The 26562-nt window shown below is 43.1% G+C and overlaps 2 protein-coding genes across 3 annotated transcripts; one reads left to right on the top strand and one right to left on the bottom strand.

The window, feature by feature from the left end:
• Positions 1–521: 521 nt before the first annotated feature.
• spata7 (spermatogenesis associated 7) lies at positions 522–6179 on the bottom strand. 2 transcript variants are annotated; one of them, XM_083683213.1, is made up of 12 exons: positions 6074–6179; positions 5816–5887; positions 5505–5594; positions 5266–5313; positions 5012–5148; positions 4181–4650; positions 3708–3756; positions 2650–2765; positions 2494–2544; positions 2223–2300; positions 1885–1942; positions 522–1629 (listed from the first exon to the last, which is right to left on the bottom strand). In XM_083683213.1, coding segments are annotated over exons 1-12 (1731 nt in total). In that variant the 5' UTR covers positions 6075–6179; the 3' UTR covers positions 522–1068. The 2 variants fall into 2 exon arrangements, with proteins under 2 accessions (XP_083539339.1, XP_083539338.1); XM_083683212.1 differs by having other exon boundaries at positions 6026–6165.
• A 3085-nt stretch (positions 6180–9264) lies between these two features.
• On the top strand, positions 9265–25587 carry kcnk10b (potassium channel, subfamily K, member 10b; the record flags this gene model as incomplete). The annotated part of the gene is made up of 7 exons (XM_083684106.1): positions 9265–9319; positions 11906–12318; positions 20946–21063; positions 22662–22822; positions 23745–23937; positions 24184–24326; positions 24892–25587. 7 exons carry the CDS (start codon positions 9265–9267, stop codon positions 25585–25587), a joined length of 1779 nt encoding a protein of 592 aa, XP_083540232.1.
• Positions 25588–26562: the final 975 nt, after the last annotated feature.

Below are 26562 nucleotides of genomic sequence, written 5' to 3'. Positions count from 1 at the left end.
TCTACATCCGCGGATCTACATTCTACTCTTGGAGCCCAACTTGTTTAATCGTCTAAAGATAGCTAAAACTAAATACAATACATCATCAAAATCATATTGAACACTTTCTTCAAGTTCACACTGGGCTTTATTGTATAAATCCCTTCGGAAACGATTCGTAGTTCCTCATCAGCGGCGTGATACATCGCGGAGATTGAAGCCATGACATCAGACAGCTGGAATGCTAGGCAGGGAAAATGCCAGGAATGGGACAGCTGCCTCCCCTCGCTGAGGTCTGTGCGCTTTAGTGCTGTAGTACCGTTCACTGACACACACATCTCTTTGTCTGTCAGTTCGTTGTGTGCCTCATATTTCTTCATTGTTGAAATATCTATATAACTATTCTATGTCACGCTAAATTGCTGTTATATTCTAACCATGTGCTGCCTGTTGCAGATTGAAAGTAAAAAGTTGATCATTTATTTGTGTACTGTACATAAAGAATGTGGGGGCGGCTCGTAACAAATCGTTTTATTGTAAACATTAAAAACACGTGGTTGTCACACAGTCACTAGTTGGCTACATGTCAAAGAGCACAGTGCATTGATTAAATTTCACTTTAGCCAACACTGGCAAGAAGAAAGAACTACAGTACAGTATTTATTTGAATATCTGCATAAAGCCTTTTCTAAGTGTCCTGAGTGTGTAAACTATTCCTACAATGAACAGACGCTCACTGATGCTACCTCATATCATACACTAATTGGCTACACAGTGAGCAAAACACTGATAAATACAGTAACATTCATCTCTGGTCTTGTCAGTCTTTTTCACCATTCCCTGACAATAATATAGGGCAAAGATGCCTATTGGTTAACAATCTCCATGGCGAAACAGTGCCCAGAACACAACCCACCTTGGAACTAATGGGTATTTCAAAAAATATAGAAAAATACATGTCAGCTTCCATTTAGAAAAGGAGATACAAAACCTCAATTTCAAAATGCTAAAATTGTAACAATATACTCTTTTGAATACAAAACCCATTCATAAAAGGCGGCAGCTCATCTCTACATACAGAATAAAAAGTCAGAACTCATCATCGCTAAGAGAGACAACTGTATTATTGACGTGCTCAGTGATCCCTAGGGGGGAGTCAGGTGTATCAGACACAAACAAAGACTCTAGATTTCTCTCCAGATCCTCAACCTCTCTTGATAGTCCATCATGATTGTCAACCAGCTGTTGATTGAGTTCTTCCTGGTCTTCCTCATTGGTGATGGTCAGATTTGTATTTTCACCAGGAGGCGATCCATTGCCCCTTATATGATTGTGCCCTTCCAAATCCTCTGTACCTTCTTCAACAGGTGATGCAATCCTCTCGGGAGGACTACCATATAAGGGTGTGGAGACTGATAAGGGAACAATATTTTCGAGCTCCTCACGACCCTTGTTAAATGATGCGTAGGCGAAAAGGTCATTGTCCTCTTTGGTTTCTGATGGCATCCCAGGGTCCAGACTCTGCAGGTGTCTATGAAGCAGGTCACTGGTCTCCCCGTCACTCTTCTCCGGCTTTGCAGTACAGATGGGCGTACTGGCTGGACTTTGCAAGTCATAACGTAGAACCTCCAGAAGGTGGCGCATTTTGTCCTTAAAAAACAAAAACATAAGACTGCATTACTAACACTATAAACGTCTTGACTTTCTGACATCTCGATCTTAATGACACATAGATACATCATTAAAAATAACATATTGTTCACCAAAATAATGGCTTGGTTTGCTCAGCAAATGTTGCATCATTGCTATTTTGAAAGAAAATATTGAATATCAACGCGTTATGTAGCATTTGCATTATCAATGTCGCCAGTGTAGACGCCTATGTAAAAGATTCCACATGCTCACCATGTCCAGACGATGTATATTCTTGTCAATGTGACGTTCAAATACCCGCTCTAAGATCCTTTCAGGGAGGGAGAAATCAATATGAACACCTCACAGTGTCAGTAAGAGCAACACATTCATTCACACTGACATAAAGCAGTGAAGCAATATTATCACACCACTGGTTTGCCGTTTAAAGGCCCATCAAGGGATTCATGAGGCAGTATTATTATGAATATCATTGAGGCTATTACCTGTGTGATTTACAGGAAAGCATTAATGCCAGATGAGGTACGGCCCAGTGGCTACACAGCCTCTCATCATGTCCTGAGAAAACAGTTCATATAAAAGTGACGTACCTGTCAGAGTATAGTCCCCTTGACAAGATCTCATCTGTTACATCAGCAATAAATTCAAGGTACATTAATTCGTCCTCCCTGTTGAGAAATGGAAAGAACGGTCACTTTGCATAGAAACTAAGTGAGTCGTGTGAGGAGATACTAGAGCTGGAGGAGGAGTCCTTAATTGATCACATTTAGCACCCTATTTCACCCATGAGCATCCCCAGTTGTATTTATCGAACCTGTCAAAGCGACATGCGTGAAAACATTTTAAAAAAAAGCTACTTACTCTGCAGAGACCCTCCTCATGAGAGGGGACTTCATACCTTCCGGTGAAACCCTGGAAGACACCCATATACCGGCAATACATCATTTACAAACAGTCTAGTTTAATCATTGGTAATACAGCACACGCGGTACAGTCTGAAACCCTTCTAAACAGTACCTGTACGAGGAGTGAAGGAGATCACTGTCTCTGGTCTTGTTTCCCTTGCTGTGTCGTCCAAAAGATGAGTGATTGAGTGTGTGGGACTCATCGTCTGACCACTCAATACCAAATCCCTGTAGAACAACATAGGTTGTTATAATAATAAATGTTTGGGGGGGGGGGGGGGGGGGGCATTTGTTTTGGACTTATTTGTGTACTTCAGCAGTTCCCAAACATGAGTTCAAATTGGGGTCCCCTGAGAAAATACCAAGCAAACCTCTATGATTTGATAAATAAGGCACGACCATTTTTATTTCGTATGACGACAAACATTGTCTGTGTATTGCACCTGTAGGCTATATCGCAGTGTTTTGGGGTTCATATCCAACCCATTAGAGCATCATTAAGGTGATTAGAATACACTTGGACATCATTAATATGTGTTGGCACAGCCTGTAATCAAGTTGTTGGGGGTCACAGGAAATGATTGATGTCAATTTGGGGATGATGAGACGAAAAAGTTTGGGAACTCCTGGTGTACATGTTTGGGGGCTTTGCTCATTTTGACAGAGTTGTTTACACGGCACCAGTCACTTTAATAACATTGACCTTGCAGCACACATAATTCTGCTCTCCCAATTTGAAAGAGTATCTTATTGGACGCTGCTCCTCGCTAGAGCGAGCCAAACGATGCTGTCACTATGAGCGATGCGGCCTTCGTCAATCTTCCCTTCCCTTCCATTATTATTACCTTATGGCAAGACCTTGACATTGCGACAAGATCAATCTTATTCTATTTTTCTATTCTCACTCACTCCTACACCTGTCAAAGGTCTGCTTAAACGATTCTCCAACTTTGCTTGTCTTGCGTTGTCTCTCATGTGTGATTGTTGTTATTGAACCATTTTTCTTTTCACTTTCTCTCTGCCACTTTGTTCTCCCACTCTCTCCATTAAACCAGAGAGAATTCACCAACTTCTATAACAACAAGTTTTTTTTTCCCTGTTAAGAATACTGTAAAACACTATACTGCAGAACTTTATCTGAAGAACCTAAGGGGTTTAAATTCAACTTGCCTGAGGTGGATCTTCTGATTCAGCCGATGAGCATTCCTTGGTTCGTGTGCTGCAGGAGAAAGAGACAGGATTCAGGGTACTGGGACACCTGCTGTGTGCATACACATGTTAATCAAGCTCAGCTAATTACCATCTCTTCAAAGGTGAAACGCATAATCATTTGAAAGGCCTATGTTTCCATGGTAATGGTATCACTCTCCTTTTCTATTTCTTAACTCTCTATTTCTCTCTAACACACACACACACACACACACACACACACACAGTACATCTCTCTCAAACACACACACACAGACAGAAAAACATAAAACCTGAGCACACTAATGCGCATACCACATAATCGCAAGGTTCCTGGTTCGATTCTGACCCTCGACACGTCTTGCATGTCATCCCTCCTCTCTCATCCTTCCTGTCAATGTCTATGCCCTAAAAAAAAAAACCTGAGCTGTCAATGACTGTGCTGCACACATTACCTTCTGTGACATGTCTCCTGCCGTGTGAGTCTGGGGCTAGTCCTCTCCTGTGTTGGTTTCCTCCGGGGGGGGGTGTAGTAGCGATACTGAGACAGGTAGGACTTGCCATCGGATTTCAGCGTCCTGGGAGTGAAGGGCTTGTCCTGGGTGAAGTGGTGGGCATGTTTCTGGAGCAGGTCGCCACTGTAGGTCTTCTGGATAGGGTCCTGGAAGGCCTTGTAGCTACTCTGGGTGGCACCACCTGAGGTGACGCAAGAGCGAGCTGAGTGCTGCCTCCGGTAGTCTGGGCTCCTGTAGCTGAACTCTGACGTGGAGCACAGGGGGTGTGAGGGGCTCCCAGACTCAGCAGCAGTACGGGATGGATAAACAATCTGCTTGGCATGAAAGGAGGTGTTGAGTCTTGGGGAGGAGATCATGGAGCTTCCCAGGCAGAAGTAGGCACTTTCATCAGCTAATGCAGATGCTCTGCTCTGAAAAGCAAGAGAGACAAATCGATGCAGTTTTCTTTCGAATATATTAAATCTTCATGTAATATGGTGATTGATATATATATAAAAGCATCTAAATATGGCTGCCTCCTTGATGCTGTCCCCCACCTTGGACGACGTCCTCCAGCTCACGTGCATTTATTACACAATAATATGAGACAAATCATTAAAAATCGATGCAATTGTCTTAAGAATCTATCCTACCGCCATTGACATTTCACACCGGGATGACAGTGTCAGTGTCTGCTTTAAGAATTGAACAAGAGGTTAGTAAGTTAGTAACTAAAACTAAAACTTTAGTTAGTAACTAAAATACGACATACAATCTGCAGTGTCTTCTTACCTGGGTGTTCACTGGTGAGCAGGAGGCTCTGGTGTTGGCTCTGCTGCTCCTCTGTGAATGAGAGCGTGCCGACTGGGGACGTCTCTCAGACCTGGACGCCTCCTTCCTCAACTGCTCTCGCCGTAACTGGTCATTGTCTGCCAATTCAAAACATCACATTGAGACAAAAATCATTCCATAACAGAAAATAAAAAAGGCCGTATTTTGGGTTATCATATTTCTGCCATATTTCTGCTGTCATGTTTACCACTTACATTTCACACTGTGTAACAAGCTTTTGGGTGCTGATGCATCAACGGCAGCTAGAAGAAAATAGGAGGAGAACATCATGATATCGATCGATGTTTATCACTTGCAGTAATTAGTTCACGTGATCTTCTACAGTAACAATTCATCGAGAGCTAAGTATTCATATCGGACTGGACAAATCATGTCTACAGCGACAACGATTGCAATATGCTAGCTCTCTTACTTCACCTGCCATATCCCTTACCTTTCGCAGAGTACACCTTTTTGTAATGGGACACCATATGGTCTTGAATAATATATTGGGTCAGCCTGCTTGACGACCTATGGCAGAAAGCTGAAAACAAACATCATGTTTTATTGAGAGAATACACTTTTTCACTATGAAGTTGAGCTGCAGCTCAATTATTTATGAATTGGCTTACAATAATACAGTGGTTTACAATAATTGGCTTACAATAATACAGTGCTAGGTAGCTAGCTAGCTAGCTAGCTAGCTAACTTGGCTCATTTTCCATTCCTAGCTAATGTATTTAGTTATGCATGTTAGCTACTTACGACTGCTTTTTAGAACCATCTGTCCTCTGGGTGGTCCAGATAGATTGTGCACTGGCACAGGTGATGCATTCACTGAAAATGAAACGAAGGGTAACGTCAGTAAAAGCTAGCTAATGCTACTCGGCTGGCAAGTAAACAACAAGCTATTTGAAGCAGAAGCAGCATGCTAGCTAGCTAGTAGCAACTAGCTAACTCTGGCTTGCTGCCTACCTCTTTTTGCATCCATAATACACTGAGTGTATCCCATGCTCCTCTTACTTCTTCAGATACATCAATGGTAGTGCTTCTATAACCCAGTGCAAGGTTATGGAATTCAATATTGTATCCCTCGCTAACAAATCCCTAAGCTGTTGCTGACTCCCTCAACAAGATTAGAAAGCTTCTTCGTCGCCATGCCGGTTGCTATGCCTGCGTCATTACGCTCGACGCGAAAAGGCGTCAGGTTGGCCACATGCCAAAAGGATGGCGCTCTGTAGCCACACATTTCTCTAGGTTATTGGAGTGTTTTAGACTAATTTAATTGTCCTCGGTCGTTTGTGACGTTATTGACGAGTTATTCCTCCCAGAAACGATTTTCGGACATTTGACGTTAACCAGCAGGGCAGTGATATTGTTCAAGAGGCACTTGGAGAGATGATTGAGTGGGGAGCTGTCCATGGTTCTGACTTACCATATGTTTATGATATCATCCATAATCTTGACATATTTGCCTAGACTGACTCGCCATAAATTAAAAAAACACAGACACACACACAGAAACACACACACACACACTTTTGTCTTTAATAGTAGGCTAATAGTGCCACACAACATATTCTGCTCATTTCCTGCACACCCACACAAGAATTTGCACACCCACACTGTATCAAGCATACAATTATACACATGGGTCATTATATCTCATCTTTAAAATGTCATACCATTATTAATTCATGCTCAGGTCTGGGGTGGGTACAGTAAAAAGGCTTCATAATTAAATTGAGGGGAGATGGAATTCTCAGTGGTGGTCCCTCACTGGACGTCAACATCTCTCCATAGCCTTATCTACAAAAATGATAGGCGTACATTTATCCCAACAAATTATAGATGCAATCTTAGCAAAAATGAAAGAATAATCATCCTGAGCTCCTCAAACTCAAAAATGCAATCTACAAAGCAAACGTGCCTTAATGCTGTACCAATCAGCCTTGGTTGTCGAGACTTTGTGTTGGACTGGAGTACATTTGAATCAAAGAAAGCATTCTCAGTTTAACATAGGACACCCATAGGTTTGTCTGCACTGCACTTTACATATTACTGTCATTAAATGACCCTGCTAATCTCATTGTCTCCTTCTCACACATTCCATGTTATGTCAAATATGCTGCAAATCTGCATGGTTTCAGATTTCTTCAAACCACAGACACTCACTTTTTCCACATCTGTGCATTTACTATACGACCGAAAGCAATTATACCATAGCATTAACTATATGTCTGCAGTCAATAGATGGGGTCAAGCCAAACATGACATCACAGATTTACAGTAAATGGTCTCTCTGAACAGTTCCAGTCAATTTAAGATTAAACGAGAAATAAAAAAAAAGAAATGAAAATCTGATTAGCCTGAGTACTCTTTGGTCAAAGGAACATTCTGTCAACAGCATATTGCTGTTACTGCCATGTTCTTTGTTTTGTTTGAGGGACCTTTTGACCCAGTACCACCCATTAACAGAAAAGTATTGTGATTTATTTCACAGCTGTGTGGCTAAGCACACAAGTGGGACAGATAACTCTCCTTCAAGGCTGAAGCTTTGGCAGTGTTGGACTGCACTCTTAAATCATAAACCAATATCCTCTCTGATTCCTCCAGTTTCTTCAATATCTCAGAACCCTTGAGTAGGCAATAAGTTCCACAATCCTTATCTTTTAGATTAAGAGATGTCTCTCTATTTCTTTGTTTAGGACTTGTGAAGCTGGCCATGGCTAACAAGGACACTCAGTGAAAACCTAAAATATGTTGAATAAGAAACATGTAAAAACTTTATGTATACTCTAACGCGAACTCCAATCCAAACGAGCAGATTACATCATGGCATTATGGCATACATCACCCAGTGTTGATCGTGATAAAACCCTGTCACATTGAAGATCAATGTGTTGATGTGGAAAACGTCCTCTGATATGCCCTTGGCACTTTTCACCTCTAATTTATTCACATCATCTATTGTATGTTTAAAGTGCCAACAGGAACACGATATCACCTCAACTGCTTTCCTCCCTGCCCACTTCCAGTGCTGATCTGCCATCAATTCCATTTGTCCATGTCAAACAGCAGATGTCAAGTATAAATCCTGGTTCATGGGGGTATGCATATTGCTTATTATTTGCATTTTATGTATGTATGTCACATGTGTAAATACTCTGGATTAATGAATAGGTCGGGTTACAACAGTTAGACTGACTTCAATACACTATATCAGAATCAATGGAAATCATTTTTTAGAGATTGCATTGTATTGCTCTAATGCATTATGCAATACATTGTATAATATGTAAATCGGAAGTCTCTTTGATCTGGATAACACATGTATAGTCATTCATAGGCTTTCGGTAAGCTACATTTGTTTTTGTTAGATAACGATTATGACTTATAATGAATTACCTCGACCATCTTAACCGTTTCCCACTGGAACTTCAGAAAAACACACCCAGAGATTTAATGCAAGCTGTCCAAGGAGCACATTTGTTTATTCATTATTTATGATTTCTCCAACATAGGGATGATGTAATGGGTTAAGCCATCTACCGTTGAATATATTTATGATTTTTACTCCCGCGCCATGTGCCTATAGCCGGTAACCAATCGCGAGTGGAGCATCCCGTTTATTAACCAAGCAAGGAGGATATTGCAATAGTAAGTATAACATTTACTTCATAGTTAGATAATATGGACCAATTGCAGTGGTAGTGCAACGTACCGGTGGTATTATAGAATGGAAATGGGGGGGAAACGTGCTTGGATAAACCTAGTTCTCCTTTGTTGATTAGGAAGGCTATATATATCCATGCGTAAAGTTCATTGTTCAAAACACTTATGTGTTCCAAGCATAGGGTTCCGAGTCCCGACACCAATTCAAGTGGACTGTCTGACCGACTCTGACGCATAAGATGTGTGGTAGTAGGGCTTGTCCTATAGGCTACGACAGCTCAGTGAAAGGCTCATTACGATCAATTTGTCCAGGCGTGCTCCACGCGCCCATGTCAAGCTGAAAGAAGGGTACATGGCTACAGACAATGCGTTTTCGCGTTACCTTCCTTTCTATTTTCACCATTCAAACTATAGCCTAATAACTACCAGAGGAAGATACGAGAGAAGGGCGCTGGCTTAATTGGTTCATTTTTCTGCGTTTTAAGAAGCTCTGTTGAGCAGATTTATGGTCTTTGTGTTTATTGAGAAGAACAATAGCAATGAAATTTCCAGTTGAAAACCCGATAAAACAAGTCAAATGGGACCCAGAACAAGGTTAGTAAATAATAATTTAACTGTAAAAAAGTAAAATACTAGCTTGCAATATGTCAGTAGTCTACAGTTACTCTCAGCATCTTTATGCTCTGTGAGTACATCGGTCTGTGGTTATCGCAAAATTAGCTGGTTTATAATTATACCCCAAAAAATGCAACAATATTTCCTTTCAACATTTAGACACCTTTGGCTCTGTGTAGTTTATTTAATCTTAAAGTATCTTTATCATGCAAGGTGCTTTTATATATGGGAGTGGATCCTTTTCTTCCCCATCCCTCGTGGGTTTAGCTGTGTAATACAGTGGGCTGTTCGTTATAGGGATAAATAGAGGGGGGATAGGACAGCTGCTGGGAGCTGGGGAGATGCCCGCCGTCCGTCTCGGACCGTTGGGAATTACCGGGCAAAGAGCCCAAATGGAGCTGCACTGAATTTGCATTTTGCATGCTATTATTGGACTCAGTTTCTCTATCTTTGTCCCAAACTGTTAATCCCATAGACTATTTTCTATTCATAAATCCATGCGAGTTAATCATTCCCCTCACGCTGAACAGAGGTGTTTCCCCATCTTCAGCTGCTGTGCTGAATATATGAATATTCTAGTCTCCCAGTGTGCCACCTCAGGGAGACAGTTTAGGTGTCAGGTTTCACACTTTCAATGTGTGTGGTTTAGCATAATATGATGCTGATGTAACCATAACAATGAGATATGAAAATGATCATCATCATCATCATCATCATCATCATCATCATCATCATCATCATCACCTAGTTTGATATCCTTACAATTGTGGACTAGAAAATGTCTTGTCAGCATACAGTATTCCTCTGGTAATACCTGGATATTGAGAGAGAGAGAGAGAGAGAGAGAGAGAGAGAGAGAGAGAGAGAGAAGACTGAGGGGGTAGGAATGTATTAGATAAAAGCATTGCTCTCCCATAATCTAATCTGTGGAACTATGAAAATCAATAAGAGGCGAGTTTGGTTATTTCAATACAATTTATGATTAATGTAACACATTTCGGGAGAGGTGATTTGGATTTGAAATCATTAATTATCTTTCCAATCAGAAGCTTTGTTGATGATTGGACCATTTGTTATCACTATGTGATGGGAATCAGATGGTTATTTTTAGACTGATAAGGAGAAAGTGGAAGATAGCTCAACCCCTCGACATCGCGTGAGCTACTCATGATGTACTAAAGCTGATTTATTCCACTAATTGATGAAAAGCAATTAATTGTTTTGTCAAACTAGTCAGGGGCACTCAACCGTTTTCAGGTTTGAATGGAACGGGCTGTAATGTTGGATGTTCTAGAATGTCCATCAATATAACTCTGGAGATCTGAGATATTTATATATATGAAAAAAGTCCTTTCGAAGACTCCATTTTTAAAAGTTCATTCTCACTCTCCTTTGATGCTCTAAAAATAGCTACCTGTAATCTTATAATTCAAAGTGCTGCCCATGTTGGTGAATCTCAAATCGTTTTCCCATTCCTGTAACTTCAGATTGCTTTGATTAATTTAGCCTTGATCCATGTCAAAGGATCGTCTAAGAGGATTGATCTACTGGAAGTGAGTTAGGGACTTCCTGGATGTCCTTGAGTCATCCTGAGGGGTGTGTTGGTGTTAGTCACGGGTGTCAGAGCTGTGCAAGCTCATGCTGGAAGATGACAATCATTATTGGAAAGTACTGTAGCACCATGAATAAGAAGGGTATAAAATGCAGTCATTGAATCAATATGTTCAATAAATATAAAAATGTTGCATGTCTTCTCTGATAGATTGACAGTATAAATAGCATTCCATAGAACTGTATTCTGTATTCCTCTACATGGATCTTGTGATATGTTAGTCTCATTCCTAGAACACTAACATGTCATTCTGATGTAAACTTCTCTTTGCCACAGAATACTCTCATTGCCAAATGGCGGCACATAATGTGATAAAGCATCAGGTGTGTTTGTGTCAACACTTTGTCCTTCCCTTGGTACTGAAACAGAGATAACTGATGTGTCTTTTATTCTGTGAATATGAAACTATTTTACATCAACACATTTTAGTGTTTGCTGGGTGTGTGGCTCATCCAGGCAGACAGGGAGATATGGAGATACCCTGGGATATGGACTGGGGCAGCAGTCCAGACTCGAGCTCACAGCTCTAATGGCTGTTATCATTAGTCTGCTGGGATACAGTTAGGTGTGTGTGTGTGTGTGTGTGTGTGTGTGTGTGTGTGTTTGTGTGTGTGTGTGTGTGTGTGTGTGTGTGTGTGAAGAAACGTGTTACTGAAGCTGCAGAGGACAATGCAGCATTGCTCTGAGTCATTGGAGATTGGTATAGGACCCACGACCCACATTAAACAAATGACCAGTCTTCATGAAGCCTTCACAAACCCTCTATAAGGCCTACAATACAGTGCATATAATGCTTGTCTTAAGCACTACATAATACTGTTACAGCTCACGACAACTGGTTATATCCAGTCATGACACATACCAGGATACACGAATTCACTCTATTATGACATCATCCAACATAGGCTCCTTCTAACCCAACAACTACTGACTACACCTCTCTCTCCACTTAGTGGCGGTTCAGACCAACTTGGTACCTCCCAAGAAGGTCCAGTCGGGGATGGTCCAGTCCAGCCTAGTCCAGGCCAGCGTGGCGACCATGCAGAACCCCATGGACTGCGAGGCCAGGCCCAACGGGCACTGCCCGCTGCCGCGCCTCTCCGTGTCCTCGCGGTCCGCCAGCTTGGTGGCCAGCATGGACCCGGCCAACGCCGACGGCGCCATGCTCCACTCGGTGATGAAGTGGAAGACGGTGCTGACAGTGTTCGTGGTGGTGGTGCTCTACCTGGTGGGCGGTGGCCTGGGGTTCAGGGCTCTGGAGCAGCCGTTCGAGATCAACCAGAAGGATAGTATCACCCAGGAGAAGGCCGGGTTCCTGCTGAGGCACTCCTGTGTTTCGCCCGCCGAGCTGGAAGCCCTCATCAAGGTGAGTAGTGGTGGAGGTGGAGGGCAGGGGTGGGTGGTGGAGGATGGTGGTGGGTGGTGGAGGGTGGTCGTGGTGGTGGGTGGTGAGGGAGGGTGGTAGTGGTGGTGGGTGGGAGGGAAACCTTCACAGGGGTCATTGGGGTATGATGGTTGTACGGTGACAGTTACAGAGGGGAATTAATTCACCATTAACCTTTTATTATGTGATGTGGCAGATGATGGATTCTCCCCATTCATGATGGAATCTGCCCATGGGGCCAGCACAGCATGTGATTGGTTCATACAAGAATGCACAATATTTCTTAGTTCACTCTTTCTTTTGAGAAGATATAGTCCACAGGACACCATCGGGTGCCGTTAGGGTTCCAATGCTTAGGTGCAAACCCAAGGATTTGATTTTCAACTTGTGAAATGAAAAACGGTACTGTGCAGTTTGCATAAGTGTAACATCAGTTATAGTAATGTAGTAGCTCATTAGGGCACTTCCTGATGTATCTATGATTCATGCAATATCCCTAATGGACCAGCCAGCATCAGAACGCACGCACGCACGCACGCACGCACGCACGCACGCACGCACGCACGCACGCTCACACACACACAAACACACACACACACACACACACACACACACACACACACACACACATGCATACATACACACCCTACAGTCTACCCCCTGGTTGGGCTGTGTGTTCTAATTGATAAGTAAATGTCATGTGTCGACTGACAGGTCAGTCCATCCGCTTGCAGTTTGCACAGTAAGACCCCCCCAGCCGTCTCTGTAGCCACGGTAGTCGTAACGCGCAGTGACACTTCAGATGCTGTATGTAAACACACACACTTCAGCCATGTTGGTTAAGTGCCACAAAATCGGCCAACAGCCTTTGTTGCATAATTATAAATTAGCAGAGACACAAGGAAGAGAAGCTCGAGAGCTCTTCTCCTGGTGTAAGACATGGTGTTCTGTAACTATGACCTTTCCAAGTCTAAGAAATGTCCTTGACACAAATATTGTGAATAATTAAGGCTGTGTATTGATTTTTTGCTCTTTAGCAACACCCACACATTGCTAAATCAGGAGTCAAGGTGGTGATCATGGAAAAGATCATGTTATTTGTGTGTAACAAGCTGAGGAAACTGAGCTTTTGTGTGCCAAACGATTCTTTTCCTGTGTGAAAACATATGCAGTACAGTATGCATCTGTGTCTGTGAGCCATGTAGGTTGGTGAGCTGTTTATTGTCAGTCCTTTCAACAGCTTTGGAAGAGGCAACTAACATAGTACTGAACCTACAAATTGAACTCACTCCCTGGAAATGATGTTGTTTTCCCTATTTCTAATTATGACATGGTAAAAAATCTGAACAATGAAGTTAACATTTGTAAACTATGTTATTCAGCTAATACCATCAAAATGGGATATTCACTGGAGCTTAAGAGCGATTTGAGTATTGTACACACTGCACAACCATACACATTTTACAAATACACATGCTTTTTTTTTTTTTTTTACATTTTTTAAATTTAGCAGACGCTTTTATCCAAAGCAACTTACAACAATTACATTTGTCGAAAGTAAGTGAATCATCTATACATAATCATATATATACCAGTCATCATAAGCAAAAATCTATGCTAGGACCAGGTGCCATTAGCAGTCACAATGCTAGAAAAAGGAAGGATTATTATTATTATTATTATTATTATTATTATTATTATTATTATATAGTAGAGGAACTGTACAGAGGGGTAATGGAGGGTGAAGAGGTCTTAGAGGACAGTCAAGATGTTGCCTGAAGAGATGGGTCTTCAGTCTACGGGGAAGATAGGTAGTGACTCTGCAGTCCTGACAGCAGTGGGAAGCTCATTCCACCACCAGGGCACCAAGACAGTGACTGAACAGCGCGACTGCTGTATCCCCGTAGAAGCAGTGGTGCCAGGCGGCCAGCCGAGGTGGAAGAACGGAGTGATCGGGTTGGGGTTTGGGGGACTTATAACACCATCCTCCAAGAGAAGGCTATGCACCAGACATATGATGCCAATCAGTTTCCAAGATGAACCTAGACACTTGGACCTGTAGTTTGATTGAAAACCATGATGGGAATTACAGTGCCTTCGGAAACCCCTTCACTTTTTCCACATTTTGACATTTCTGTATTTCAATTTGAATAAATTTACTGAAATTTGAAACAAAATAAAATAATGGTTTCGCTTTGTCATTCTGGAGTATTGTGTGTGGATTGATGGCAAATTATTTTAATTTAATCCATTTTAAATTGAGTCTATAACACAATAAAATGTGGAAAAAGTGAAGGGGTCTGAATACTTTCCGAAGGCACCCAGTGGCTCCCAGTCAACAGTGACCTACACAGGAGCTGATTCCAATACATGTGTCTGCTATGCTCATTGCAAGGACACACCTGTTTTTTAGATATAAGATCTTGGCTTGTGAACCTTTCAAATCCGCCGGTCCTTGATCCAGAACATGGTGCAAATAACAAGCAGAGAAGATCAATCCCCAGTTCTTAGTTATGTTATGCGCTTGTTTGGATTTGAAATCAAACAATTACCATGACGTTAAAGTAGAGATTCTCAACTTTTATTTAATGGCATTTGTGTCAGAAATTACATCACTTTTTATGCATACTTCATGCCTACTTACACAGGGCACTGTATGTTGTCTGCTGTGTTGTGTTTTTTTGTGTCTGTATAACTTTGTGTATGCTGCCTTCTTGGCCAGAGCACACTTGAAAATGAAAACAAAAATATCAAAGTGAATGTAAAAATATCACACCTAGAGATATGGAGTCAAGCAGGAGTCTATAAATCAAACGGACACCTACAGAGCCGCTGGGATTAGACAATGATTTGAGTTCTGCCGCTGCAGTTAACTGAGCTAAATGTTTGAGGTGTGCGAAGGTGTCCGGTGATTGAAAGGACTGGCAAGAGATCAGTGTCCCTGCCTTGTCTCCCAATAGGGTTTGTGTGACGCTTGTTTATTCAGCTGGCACTGCACTGTAGTTCCATACAGCTGTAGAAAAGATGTGACCGAAAGATAACAGGGATTTCCTGTGTGTCAGATGGGGATATTTTTCTTGGAGAGCTGTGTTTCTTTTTCTTTTTTTACAAAAGGATGAAGCTGCACTGGGAATGTCCAGGGATGCACAGTATTTTATCCAGGAAGCAGATGGGTAGCTGTGGTTCCTGCAGGAATGGATCAGGAAAGCGTCAATGAGCAGTGTGTGTGAATCTAGCCCCAGACATATGATACGGTGGACAACAGCATACAGTACTGTATGCTAGCTTTATGCTGTGGAATCCAAAAGACAAGTACAGTATGACAGCAGCAGAGGCAAACTTCACTTCATTGTCTGAATAGGTCCTTTGTGTATATGCCTCAGCTTTTAACTTTGAAATGACCCCCAAAGAGAGAAGTAACCACACAGCATTTGGTTTGCTCCAGTTTCCAGTAGACTTGTTCCATTTGATGTTAGCATCTTCAACACTGCTCCACTGAATATCTGAGTGCCTCTCTTTCTTTCTTTCTCTCTGTCTCTCTCTCTCTCTCTCTCTCTCTCTCTGTCTCTCTCTCTCTCTCTCTCTATCTCCCTCTCTCTCTCTCTTTCTCTCTCTCTCACCTCCATTCCTTCCATTAGTGAAGCATCTTCAGTGTTTTCCATTATCGCCCACCACCATGACCAGTATTTTGAGAAAAAAGGCCACCTCAACCAAGCAGTTTGTAGAAATCAATGGCAGCATTTCTTGAAAGAGGAGGTGTGGAAAGTGTGTGTGTGTGTGTGTGTGTGTGTGTGTGTGTGTGTGTGTGTGTGTGTGTGTGTGTGTGTGTGTGTGTGTGTGTGTGTGTGTGTGTGTGAGGCCCGGGGGCTCCATAGGGAATCAATTATTCATCGCATGGGCCAGCAGTTAAGGACCTCCCCCATAAACAGCAGCATCTACAGCTCAACCAGGGGAGAGCAAGTTTCCAGGATTAAGACGAGATTCTCTGGGGGATGGACAACTCTATTTGTTCAGGTGAATTTCATAGCTTCCAGGAGGTGGTATGAATTTAGTCAAACTGGTGAAATTACTTTATGTTAATTTGCTGTAAAGCAATTACTGGATAAACGGTATTGGGTTGACATGTAGAAACGATAAACACAGGCCCTAATTTGAGAGATGGAATCATATCTCAACCACAACCAATCGGGAAACAATACCTTCACCCACTTGAGAAATGGTCTTTGAGACGTGAGGTCTTAAAAACACAAACGTCGTGAGATTTATCTGTTCCCCTCACAGCTGTTAGTGCTGTGTCAAGCCCATCACTCAGCCTTCTATCACACTGGTGGCGGTGGCCCAGCTTTGGTGACTCACTGTTGTCAAACTGTTTGGCGTCGGAGTCGGCTGGGAGATGGCAGTTTTGAAACTGCCTGTGTGTGTGTGTGTGTGTGTGTGTGTGTGTGTGTGTGTGTGTGTGCGCGCGCGCATGTGCGTGAGCGAGTGTGTGTGTGAGTGTGTGCAAGTGGGTGTGCTTGTGTGCATTTGAATGTGTGTGTGTACGTGTGTGTGAGCGTGCGCATGCGTGCGTGTGCGTCTGTATGAGTGTGTGTGGGTGATTGAAGTGTCTCTGCTGTCCACCCACAGTGTGCCCACCAGGACTCTGGCCCTTGTTGTCTGGGACTGGCAGCCTTGGTGTGACTCACAGTGTGACACAATGTGAAATCATGGTGTCATCGACACTAATCAAGGCCTGTTGTTTGTTGTTGGGACACTTAGCTCTAAAATAAACCTCTTGAATATGGCAACGGATATTTATTTCATTAGGGGCCATGCTGCAACAATAGAGCTCTATCTGCTGCTGAAAAACATACACTTCTGCATCAGTAAAATCACCTTGATGAACCAGGTTCCAGGTTAAATCCAGGTTGATTAATGATTTAATATGCTATACTCTAATGACATTGGGGATGATAGCCTTTGCTTAGTTAGCAGGTGAAGTCTCTCAGTAGTGTACACAGAAGCAATAATTGGTCACAGGATTCTATTTTGCCACACTGTGAAGTCCTCATGTAGCAGTGTTTTGTGTCTTTTGCATCAAAGCCTTCATGCTTATCTATGTTTTAAATTGGATTTCTGAACAGAAAGTGTGTTTTCATGATTGAATATATTCTCCTATTCCCATTCCCCTGAGAGGTTGAATATTCCAGGCAGGGTTTTGTGGCGACTGGACTGACTCAGGAGACTGGAACGATAAGTAGTCATTTACATACTGATTGCAGCAGTCTTGAGGTTCTCCGGCTCAGATACAGTATCACAACAGATAAAACCTGACATTTAATGTATTTTCCTTTGAGGTTCTTTCAGGTAGAGCGCCCCTCATTGAGGAACTGATTCAATGAGAGGAGACCGTAATGCATATTAGAGGAGGGGGAGGAGCTCATCCACTCCATCCATGGTTCACTTCAGCCTACAGATCCAGAATTAATTTTGTGAAAGGCTTGCTAGAAGGTAAATGTAGTTATGGTCCACATATGCAGCAGAGGACCTTCTGATGGAAGCCATTTTAAATGATACATCAACGATCATAGTGCCCATAAAGATTAAGTATTACTATGAAGAATGGCCTGAGGGAAATGGTATCTGTGTATAAAACCTGGACAGCCGTATTACTAGTTGGAGTGCTGCCAACTACAGAATGAGATATGCTCTCCTTCAAAAATCAAAAAAAGTATTCTTCCTGTTTCCACTATAAAGTACGGTCAGGTTTCCCTTAACGGTCTTTTAGCAAAATGACACTGTATAAAACTATTTGTACATGCCTAGATTCTCCCGGTGAGATATGCATGTCAAGACACTTGATAAACAACAACCAGCCGTTTCAAATCTTCATAATAAGGTACAACCTCACCTCAGATTGACCTTGGTTTAGGGAAGCAGGGAGATGCTATCAACCTGGTGACAGACTGGAGAGCATAGCTAATGCTCTAGACTCCAGACTGGAGTTAGCAGTGCTGTTAGAGAGTCCAAGCCTCCGTGAGAGAACCTGGTGCTGTACCAGGGGAGGCTGACGGAGGTAGAAATCGGAGGACGGGCTCATTGTAATGCATGGAACGGAATGAGGAATGGTATCACATGTTTGATACCATTCCTCATTCCATTCCATGCATTATAATGAGCCCATCATCCTGATTTCGACTTCCATCACCCTCTGCTGCGCTGTACCATGGTAACCATGGTGAGGGTGAAGGTTGTGACACCGCAGGCTAGCGACACACTCTGAGAGGCATAAGGTTAGCCTGAACCCTAATGAGCCTGCACGTAGCAGGGTACTTAGAGAAAATTCTGTCGTCTGGAGACATATGAAATCCTTTATTTTGATGTATTGGTGATGTCTAACTTTTCTGCCAAGAAAAAACTCCCAACATTTTCCAACACATAGAACCATGGTCTCTTTAACTAGCTTTCCCATTACATGTACACTATAATTTGTTCTAGCAACTACAGTATGTCAATATAGTCAATATATGAATGTTATATCAGATACAGTATCACAACAAAAATCTGTTGATTAACATGACAGTTAATCACAATTAGATAGCAAAATGCTTTCTGTTCTCGATCACATGCATAATGTATGAGAGGGCATGCGCTGCGACGTGTAGAAAATGTCCTCCCTGAATACTGTGTGCGTGTGTGTGTGTGTGTGTGTATGTGTGTGTGTGTGTGTGTGTGTGTGTGTGTGTGTGCGTGTGCTCACTCTGTCTCTTTATACTGTATGTGTGATAGGGTCAATATCTAAGTCACTGGGATGGATCCATATTTCATGAGGGAGTAAACTATTCACAAGCTGACAGCATGCAGAACTGAGGGGGTGGTAGCCTGTCTAGGCGTGGGTTTGTCTTGACAGTCATGTAGTATTTTCATACCAAGAAGAGTGCTCAGAGAAACCCAATTCCCAATTCTCCCTTGCAATGCCTTGCCCCAGCAAAACCAAGGTTTATACCAAGGCAATATCATCAATATCAAAGTCATAAGGGAAATAATAGAATTAGAATTAGATGTTTCTAAAATGCTAATTTTCAGATGGAGGAAATGTGATATTTGCTTGTAGACTAGTACTGTTTTGTTATTGTACAGATTGAGGAGAGCTTGAGACGCAGGAGGAGACTGCAGCTCTTTAATGTTTGTTCTACTTAAGAGGAGCTGGAGATAAAAAGAGCATTAGAGACTCAATCTAAGGAGAGATGGAAGACATGATGAGAGATAAAAGTCTTCCGGTAGGTCTCAGCGGACGTTGGCTGAGTAGGAGGATAGAACAAAATGCTAAACAGAGGCAATGCTTCACATGCATAACAAACAACTGAACAATACATTTTTGTTCAGGCTCACATACATTTAAGGATGTGCTAAGAATGGCGATGGTATGTGTATATCAACCGAGACCTTGATACTTTATTTTGTGGACGTACTGTACACAAGACATTGCTGATGAACTAAATGACTCTGTTTCTCATTTGTAATAAATAATAATAATAATACATCAAACTTATTACTTACTTTAAACTTCAAGTATAAACCGAACACAGTGTGTCCTTCACACTTCATCAACCTTTAATCAAAACAAATCCTGTAATATCTTCTTGTCACACAAGGTATTCCCACCCTACCGTGTCAGTAGGGATGAAGCAGTGTTAGCTGTATGGCGACCCGACCCTTCAGTTCTGCTGACTCTCACACCTGTGTTGTGATGCAGTGTTAAGGTCGGCCGGGGCTGATGCTCGCACGCTGCGAACCATCTGGACTGACAGGAAAACACTCGTCACCCAGCCCTGTCCTCTCTGCCTCTCTCCCTCCCTCCCTCCTCCCTTCCCTCCTTCACCCCACCCTGTCCCAATTCCCTCCTCTCTACCACCTCCACCCTCCCTTCCTCACTCCGTCCCCATTTTCCTCACTCACTCCTTCCCTCCTTTTGTCACCATAACCAACCTCATCTCTGCCTCTCCTCCCTTCCCTCACACCTCCACTAGTAACCTTCCAGGTTCTTCTGAAGAGATTGTCACGCTTCCATAATCAGTCATCCGTCATCCACGAGACTCATGTGTGTTACATAACCCATGGTGTGTTACCATCACACACACACACACACACACACACACACACACACACACACACACACACACACACACAAACACACACACACACACACAATATATTTACGCCGTGATGACTTTATAGTGTAAATTAAAAAGTAGTCACATGTTTTGTTGCCTTTTCATTAGCTGTGCTGTGTCGCCATGGCTACTTACTACGTATTATAAAGTCCAAAAAGACCAAAGAGAACACAGGTGCTTGTGGTCATTTGTTCTGGTTTAGTTTTGAAGGATTGCCTTGGTACTGTATGCTTTAGCATGACAAACAGATATTAAGTGATCAACTTGATCTAAAATCTGATGATTTGTGCAGTTGCTACATCATGGGGTTTCATTTCAGTGGACACTCTCCTTAGTTTAGGATTTGGCTCAATCTGCGTCTGGGAAACTACCTCTACTTGTTTGTTATGTTAAACAACAGAACAAACACCTTTTATTAAACCACCCTTTCCTCTGTCGTGTGTCCTCTTTCCTCAGCATGCCATAGACGCTGTCAGTGCAGGAGTCAGTCCCATCGGAGACGCGTCGTACAACTCCAGTCACTGGGACCTGGGCAGTGCCTTCTTCTTCGCTGGGACCGTAATCACAACTATAGGTGATCCTCACCACCCCACCAAGTCATTGTTACCTCAGATCAATGTGGATCAATACCCTCACCTTTACACACTAATCAGTATGCACCGTGACAGTCCCTTTGTCAGTCTACAATATATACACCGATATATATCACTGCAGATATTATGGGGACCTTTTGATTGATTTTAGTCCCATGTGTTTAAATGGTGTACGTTATAGCACTCTTGGGAATGAACGACCCGGCTGTGAAGAGCAGTGTGGTTGCCCTGTCTGACTAATCAACCAGCACATAAACACACACACACAGGTCACAGGTCAAACTCTCCTCCCTTTCACTCCGCTCCAAAATCTTGAGAAGGAGAAATATCTCTATAGAAGAAAGAAAGAAAGATGAAAGAAGCAAAGAAAGAAAGATAGATGGTTTAAATTAGTCTTATCATAGCAGAGCTATCGTTCAAAACTATGATAGCTGACTTCTTTTTCATTGCCTCTCCATTAGTCTGTCCGTCCGGGGGCCTTTGATGAATTGATTGAAAGAAAGGCAATATCACTAGCAGCCCACTCTAGAGTGTCAAAGCAGCAGCATGTAGAGTCATTAATCCAGACGTCCTCTGAAACCGTCTCTAGAGCATCCAGCTTGCTTCTCCTCAGGCTCTTTGATACATTTCCATTGGTGGACCACAATCAGTGCAGAAACATTCCTAAAATCAATCAAAGCCCCCCAGGGTTCGGCAGACCCTGCTGTTGGAACATCTGTTGCTAGAATAAGGAATTGGCACAACTCAACTTAAAGTTTAGAGATAAGAAAACTCTTCTGTTGCTTGGGTCCGTCATACATGTCTACACTCATAAAGAGTTTACAAAGTAAAGCTGGAAACACTCTATAGGTAGAATATAGTCTTGATATATTTCCCAGTTTTGAACAGTAGAGGCCACAAAGTCAGACATGCTCAGGCTATTGCCTTCCGAATTGTATTCCTTAACACACACACCGATGCTGACACACCTGTCATCCAGTGAGAATTGTCGAAGTATGAGATTGCCTACATGTGACCAAAGCTGTCTGCGTCACGCAACTGTAAGATGTCTACCATGAGAAAATGGCTAAAAGTAAGAAGAATGCGTCATTCACAGGATGTACTTTATGCTAATGTAAGGGTTTACGTCGCCTAGCGATGTCTCACACAGTACATCATTTACTGATAATAATAGCTGGAAAAAGGAGGGTGGGAATGAATGGTGGCAGTACCGAATTGCATAAATGCAATTTACATTTGTTTACACAATTAATCTGTTCTTCTCACAGTGGAGAGAGAGAGAGAGAGAGAGAGAGAGAGAGAGAGAGAGACGCATGTCCTAGTGTGCTGGTTAAGATTGAAGCTATTTGCGCCCCCGTCTACTCCGCCCTGTTCATTCTCTCTCCTTCACTGTAGGATATAATCAACGTCATGTTCTCTGAGGGCAGCCTGATTATAAATAAGAGCTTATTTACCTCCAACCTCAAGCACCAGGAATGTGCAGGCCTCTTACGTAAGATGTTCAATGGGTCCTGTGTTGCATGAAAAAAAGACTTGACCATCTCCTCCCCTTCCTCCTCCTCTTCGCCCCCTCTGACAGGTTATGGAAACATAGCGCCCAGCACCGAGGGCGGGAAGATTTTCTGCATCCTGTATGCCATATTTGGCATCCCGCTATTTGGGTTCCTATTGGCTGGGATTGGAGACCAGTTGGGGACCATCTTTGTCAAGAGCATCTTGAGGGTTGAGAAGATATTCAGGGTGAGTATTCATTCATGTTGGTTGGGTAATGTGTACATGGCATAAAGTTCAATTGAGCAATGGCAAACCAACAACAATATCCTTTAGATCAATTAGACAGAGTTTAATTTGGACACAGAGCATGTTTGGTGACATACAGTATCTGAGACTTTAAATAAAGACATATTCAAGGTCCGCAGATTCACCCTCTCAAGAACCAATACTGCATGTCACCTGCTGTTGTATTATCTCAAACCCCATAATGAAGTGTAAACACTGTAAACAGCAAGCTGCCTTTGATACAGTTGTCTCTATACAGACCGGCCTGCTGTTATCCAGGTATTAGCCAGGCTCAGTGAATGGATTTCAACTCCTATTCCCCATCCTAGGAGTGGCTGACTCAGGCTGGCAGGGATTAGGTGGAGAACCCTTTGTTGTGGGGACCAGATGTGTTTGATGTGTGGGTGTGAAGTGTGGAGGGAGCAGGGCAGGGTCTGATGAAGGTTCTAAGGGGGCGGCTGAATGAAAGGGTTCTGAGTAGTTGTGGACCCCAGGAAGACTAGCGGTCGGTTAGACAGCAGCTAATGGGGATCCTGTTATAGGATAAAGAATAAGGAATAAAGGACGTGGCCAAGCAGGAGGTGAGCACCGAGCTGAGCCCCTTATTACACTACACAGGCCTCAGCAGGTTGAGAGTCGGTGACAAAGACGGAATTTGGCAATTAGGGCTATCTATAGACGGTGGTCAATGTCTTCCCTTCGGTGCCTTAATAAGTATTGACACGCAGGGTCATTGTCAAAACAGCATGCCTTTAATCCGGCCCCGTGTCTTTGAACTTTGTGAATCACAGTATAACTGACAGTTTTTTTTCTTCTGTTTAGTGGTTGTTTGTTTGCTTACTCACGATCTGTCTTGATGACTTTTTGTTTGTTTGTTCCACAGCAAAAACACAAGCAGATCAGCCAGACCAAGATCAGAGTCACGTCCACCATACTCTTCATCTTGGCCGGATGCATAGTCTTCGTCACCATCCCGGCGGTCATCTTCAAACACATCGAGGGATGGACAACTCTGGAGGCCATATACTTTGTTGTCATCACTCTCACCACTGTTGGCATAGGGGACTACGTGGCAGGTATTACAGTGTTATTGAAACTCCTTTACCATCTCTACATGGTTTAGTTTAGACACATAGTAGACATAACATAATTCGTAGTGAAATGTTGCAACTCATTTTCCGGTTTTCTATTCACCTCATTTCTATAAACCTATTTAAAATTAAATTCAGTTAGGATATTTAGAACTATTGAATTAGCTAAATGAGTCACCTCTCTGCCTCCCTTGTCCTGACAATTGCTCTTTGATCAACTCCCCCACCCAGGTGGGGACCGGAGGATCGAGTACAGGAAGTGGTACAAACCGCTGGTGTGGTTCTGGATCCTGATCGGTTTGGCCTACTTTGCCGCCGTTCTAAGCATGATCGGAGACTGGCTGAGAGTGCTGTCCAAAAAGACCAAAGAGGAGGTGTGGGTTCCTTGAATTACGGCTCTGTCATTACATTAGCGCAGTGGAAACTAAAAGGTCACTCTGCTTTCCCTCCGACTCTGTCTCCTCCGCCTTCCCTGTCTGATTTCTTATTATCACCCTGTTGATGCTCTGTCTGGAGCCCCTGTGACAGGCAGCTGTGTGGAGGAGTGGTTAGAGAGGCGGTCATTCTCTCAGACTGACATGTAGGGACTGGGAGTTATTGATCTATGCGGTATGGATACCGTGCAATTGGCTTTCTATCTTAGGAGAATGATATGATATGGTCTGAAAGGAGCTTGTAAGATAATCAATCATTTTGATGTTCCACTACTGATGAGACCCATGAACGATACGGTAGCCATCGCGGTAAGACTTTATGTGAATACTTTGTCATAAGGCTCTCATGGTAATGATATACCAAATGTGATACTACAACATTCATCGTTCATAACTGTTTATGACAGTGTTATGAAGGGTTATTACAGAGGGTTCGAGAAAAGCTTTTCCGACATCTGTCACAACCGTGTTTTGATCCTATCTTCTCTCCACTGTGTTGTTGCAGGTTGGGGAGATCAAGGCCCACGCGGCCGAGTGGAAGGCCAACGTGCGTGCCGAGTTCCGTGAGACTCGTCGGCGCCTGAGCGTGGAGATCCACGACAAGCTCCAGCGGGCTGCCACCATCCGCAGCATGGAGCGCCGTCAGCTGGGTCTGGAGCAGCGAGCCCAGTCCCTGGACATGCTCTCCCCGGAGAAGAGGGCCGTCTTCGCCAGCCTGGACACGGGCCGCTTCAAGACCTCCTCCCAGGAGAGCATCGACACCAAGTTGAACAACCTGCGTCTGAGGGGGGCCGGAGAGCCCTACGAGCGGCGGGCTAGCGAACAGCAGCAGCAGCAGGCGTCGTCGTCGTCCGAGGACAACCTCTTCAACCTGCGCTTCGGCTCCCTCACCAAGCTGGCCAAGCGCCACAGGAACCGCGACATGAAGAGGAATATTCCGGAGGATGTGAGGAGGGCCTGTGAGGCCATGGGGGGTAGTGACACACCGCTGGGGGAGGAAAGGAAGGAGGAGGGAGAGGAGGAGGGGGAGGGGGAGGCGGAAGAGGAGGAGAGGAAGGAGGCTAACATCAGTTTGACGAATCTGCCGCAGTACGCCACCAATTGCACCAAGCTGAGCGGCTTTGTGCCGGCTCAGGCCAAAGAGAGAGAGAATGATAAAATGCTTGAAGGAAAAGAGTTTCAGCCACAGACAAGCCCATAGACTACATAGACAGAGACAGAGTGAGAGAGAGAGAGAGAGAGAGAGAGAGAGAGAGAGAGAGAGAGAGAGAGAGAGAGAGAGGGAAAGAGAGAGAGAGAGTGAGAGGGGAAGAGGTCCTGTTTTGATGTCAGGAAATGTGCCTTTCCGTTTTCTATGCTTAGACTTGGGACTTGTTGTTGGGAATGCTAAGATAACAGTCACTGTAACCCTAGTCATGTATGGTTGCCAAAAAAACATGAAAGAAAGGAATTTGAGGCTATGGAGAAATACATCTTCTCTCAGATGATACTGTACCTTTCAAAATAGTCTTTTTCCTCAAAGGACAGCTTGCCAAGATCCGCCCGCTCCCGTCCTCCTCTCCCCCCCACCTATATCAGATGAAAGACAACGTGGAATATCTTCTCTCTTTACTTGAGGTTTCTGTGAGCAAGTGACCCAATGAACTAGTGTTTCACCATGCTAGTCATGTCTTCGAAAACATATTGATCCTTGCTTGTTCATTTCAGACTGTATCAACTGTTTTTTGCACAGGCAATGGAACTGCTGAACAGACTGCAATGAACATGACTTGAGGATGGACTAAGGGGTGGGACGGTGGGGGGAGTTCTGGATCAATAGACAATACTGTATGTTACTCAACTGATATGTACAATTATTCCTACATGGTATGAATATGAAATGTAGCCTTAGGATTTTATACTAAGAGCTTGTATCAAACAACACCTACAGTACCCTATGATTGTGCATGGTTATTACAGAAAACTGTGTTTCCAAAGCTGTCAAGTAATATATATAGACTTGAAAGCCCAGGGCTGACTTTCATGTCTGTTGTTGTTGAAATGTACTGCGTTGACTGTATTCACTTGTACTGTATTTGAACAAGAACCAGGAGAGAATGAAATGTTTAGCCTGATTTAAATGGATTTTTACCGATTTCACAGGTATGAAACTAATTTAGACATGTGATTTTAAAGG

The sequence above is a fragment of the Argentina silus genome (assembly GCF_951799395.1).
Source record: "Argentina silus genome assembly, chromosome: 13".
Lineage (NCBI taxonomy): Eukaryota > Metazoa > Chordata > Actinopteri > Argentiniformes > Argentinidae > Argentina > Argentina silus.
This window is presented reverse-complemented; position numbering and strand designations above follow the sequence as displayed.

What these genes read in the sequence shown, in the direction of transcription:
- spata7 (XM_083683212.1), bottom strand. Translation starts at nt 6,062, where the DNA reads ATGGGATACACTCAGTGTATTATGGATGCAAAAAGAG. An exon ending in CTCCTTCACTCCTCGTACAG is followed by an intron (nt 2,545 to 2,649) that starts GTACTGTTTAGA and finishes GGTGTCTTCCAG; the next exon opens with GGTTTCACCGGAAGGTATGA. An exon ending in ATGAGGAGGGTCTCTGCAGA is followed by an intron (nt 2,301 to 2,493) that starts GTAAGTAGCTTT and finishes ATTTCTCAACAG; the next exon opens with GGAGGACGAATTAATGTACC.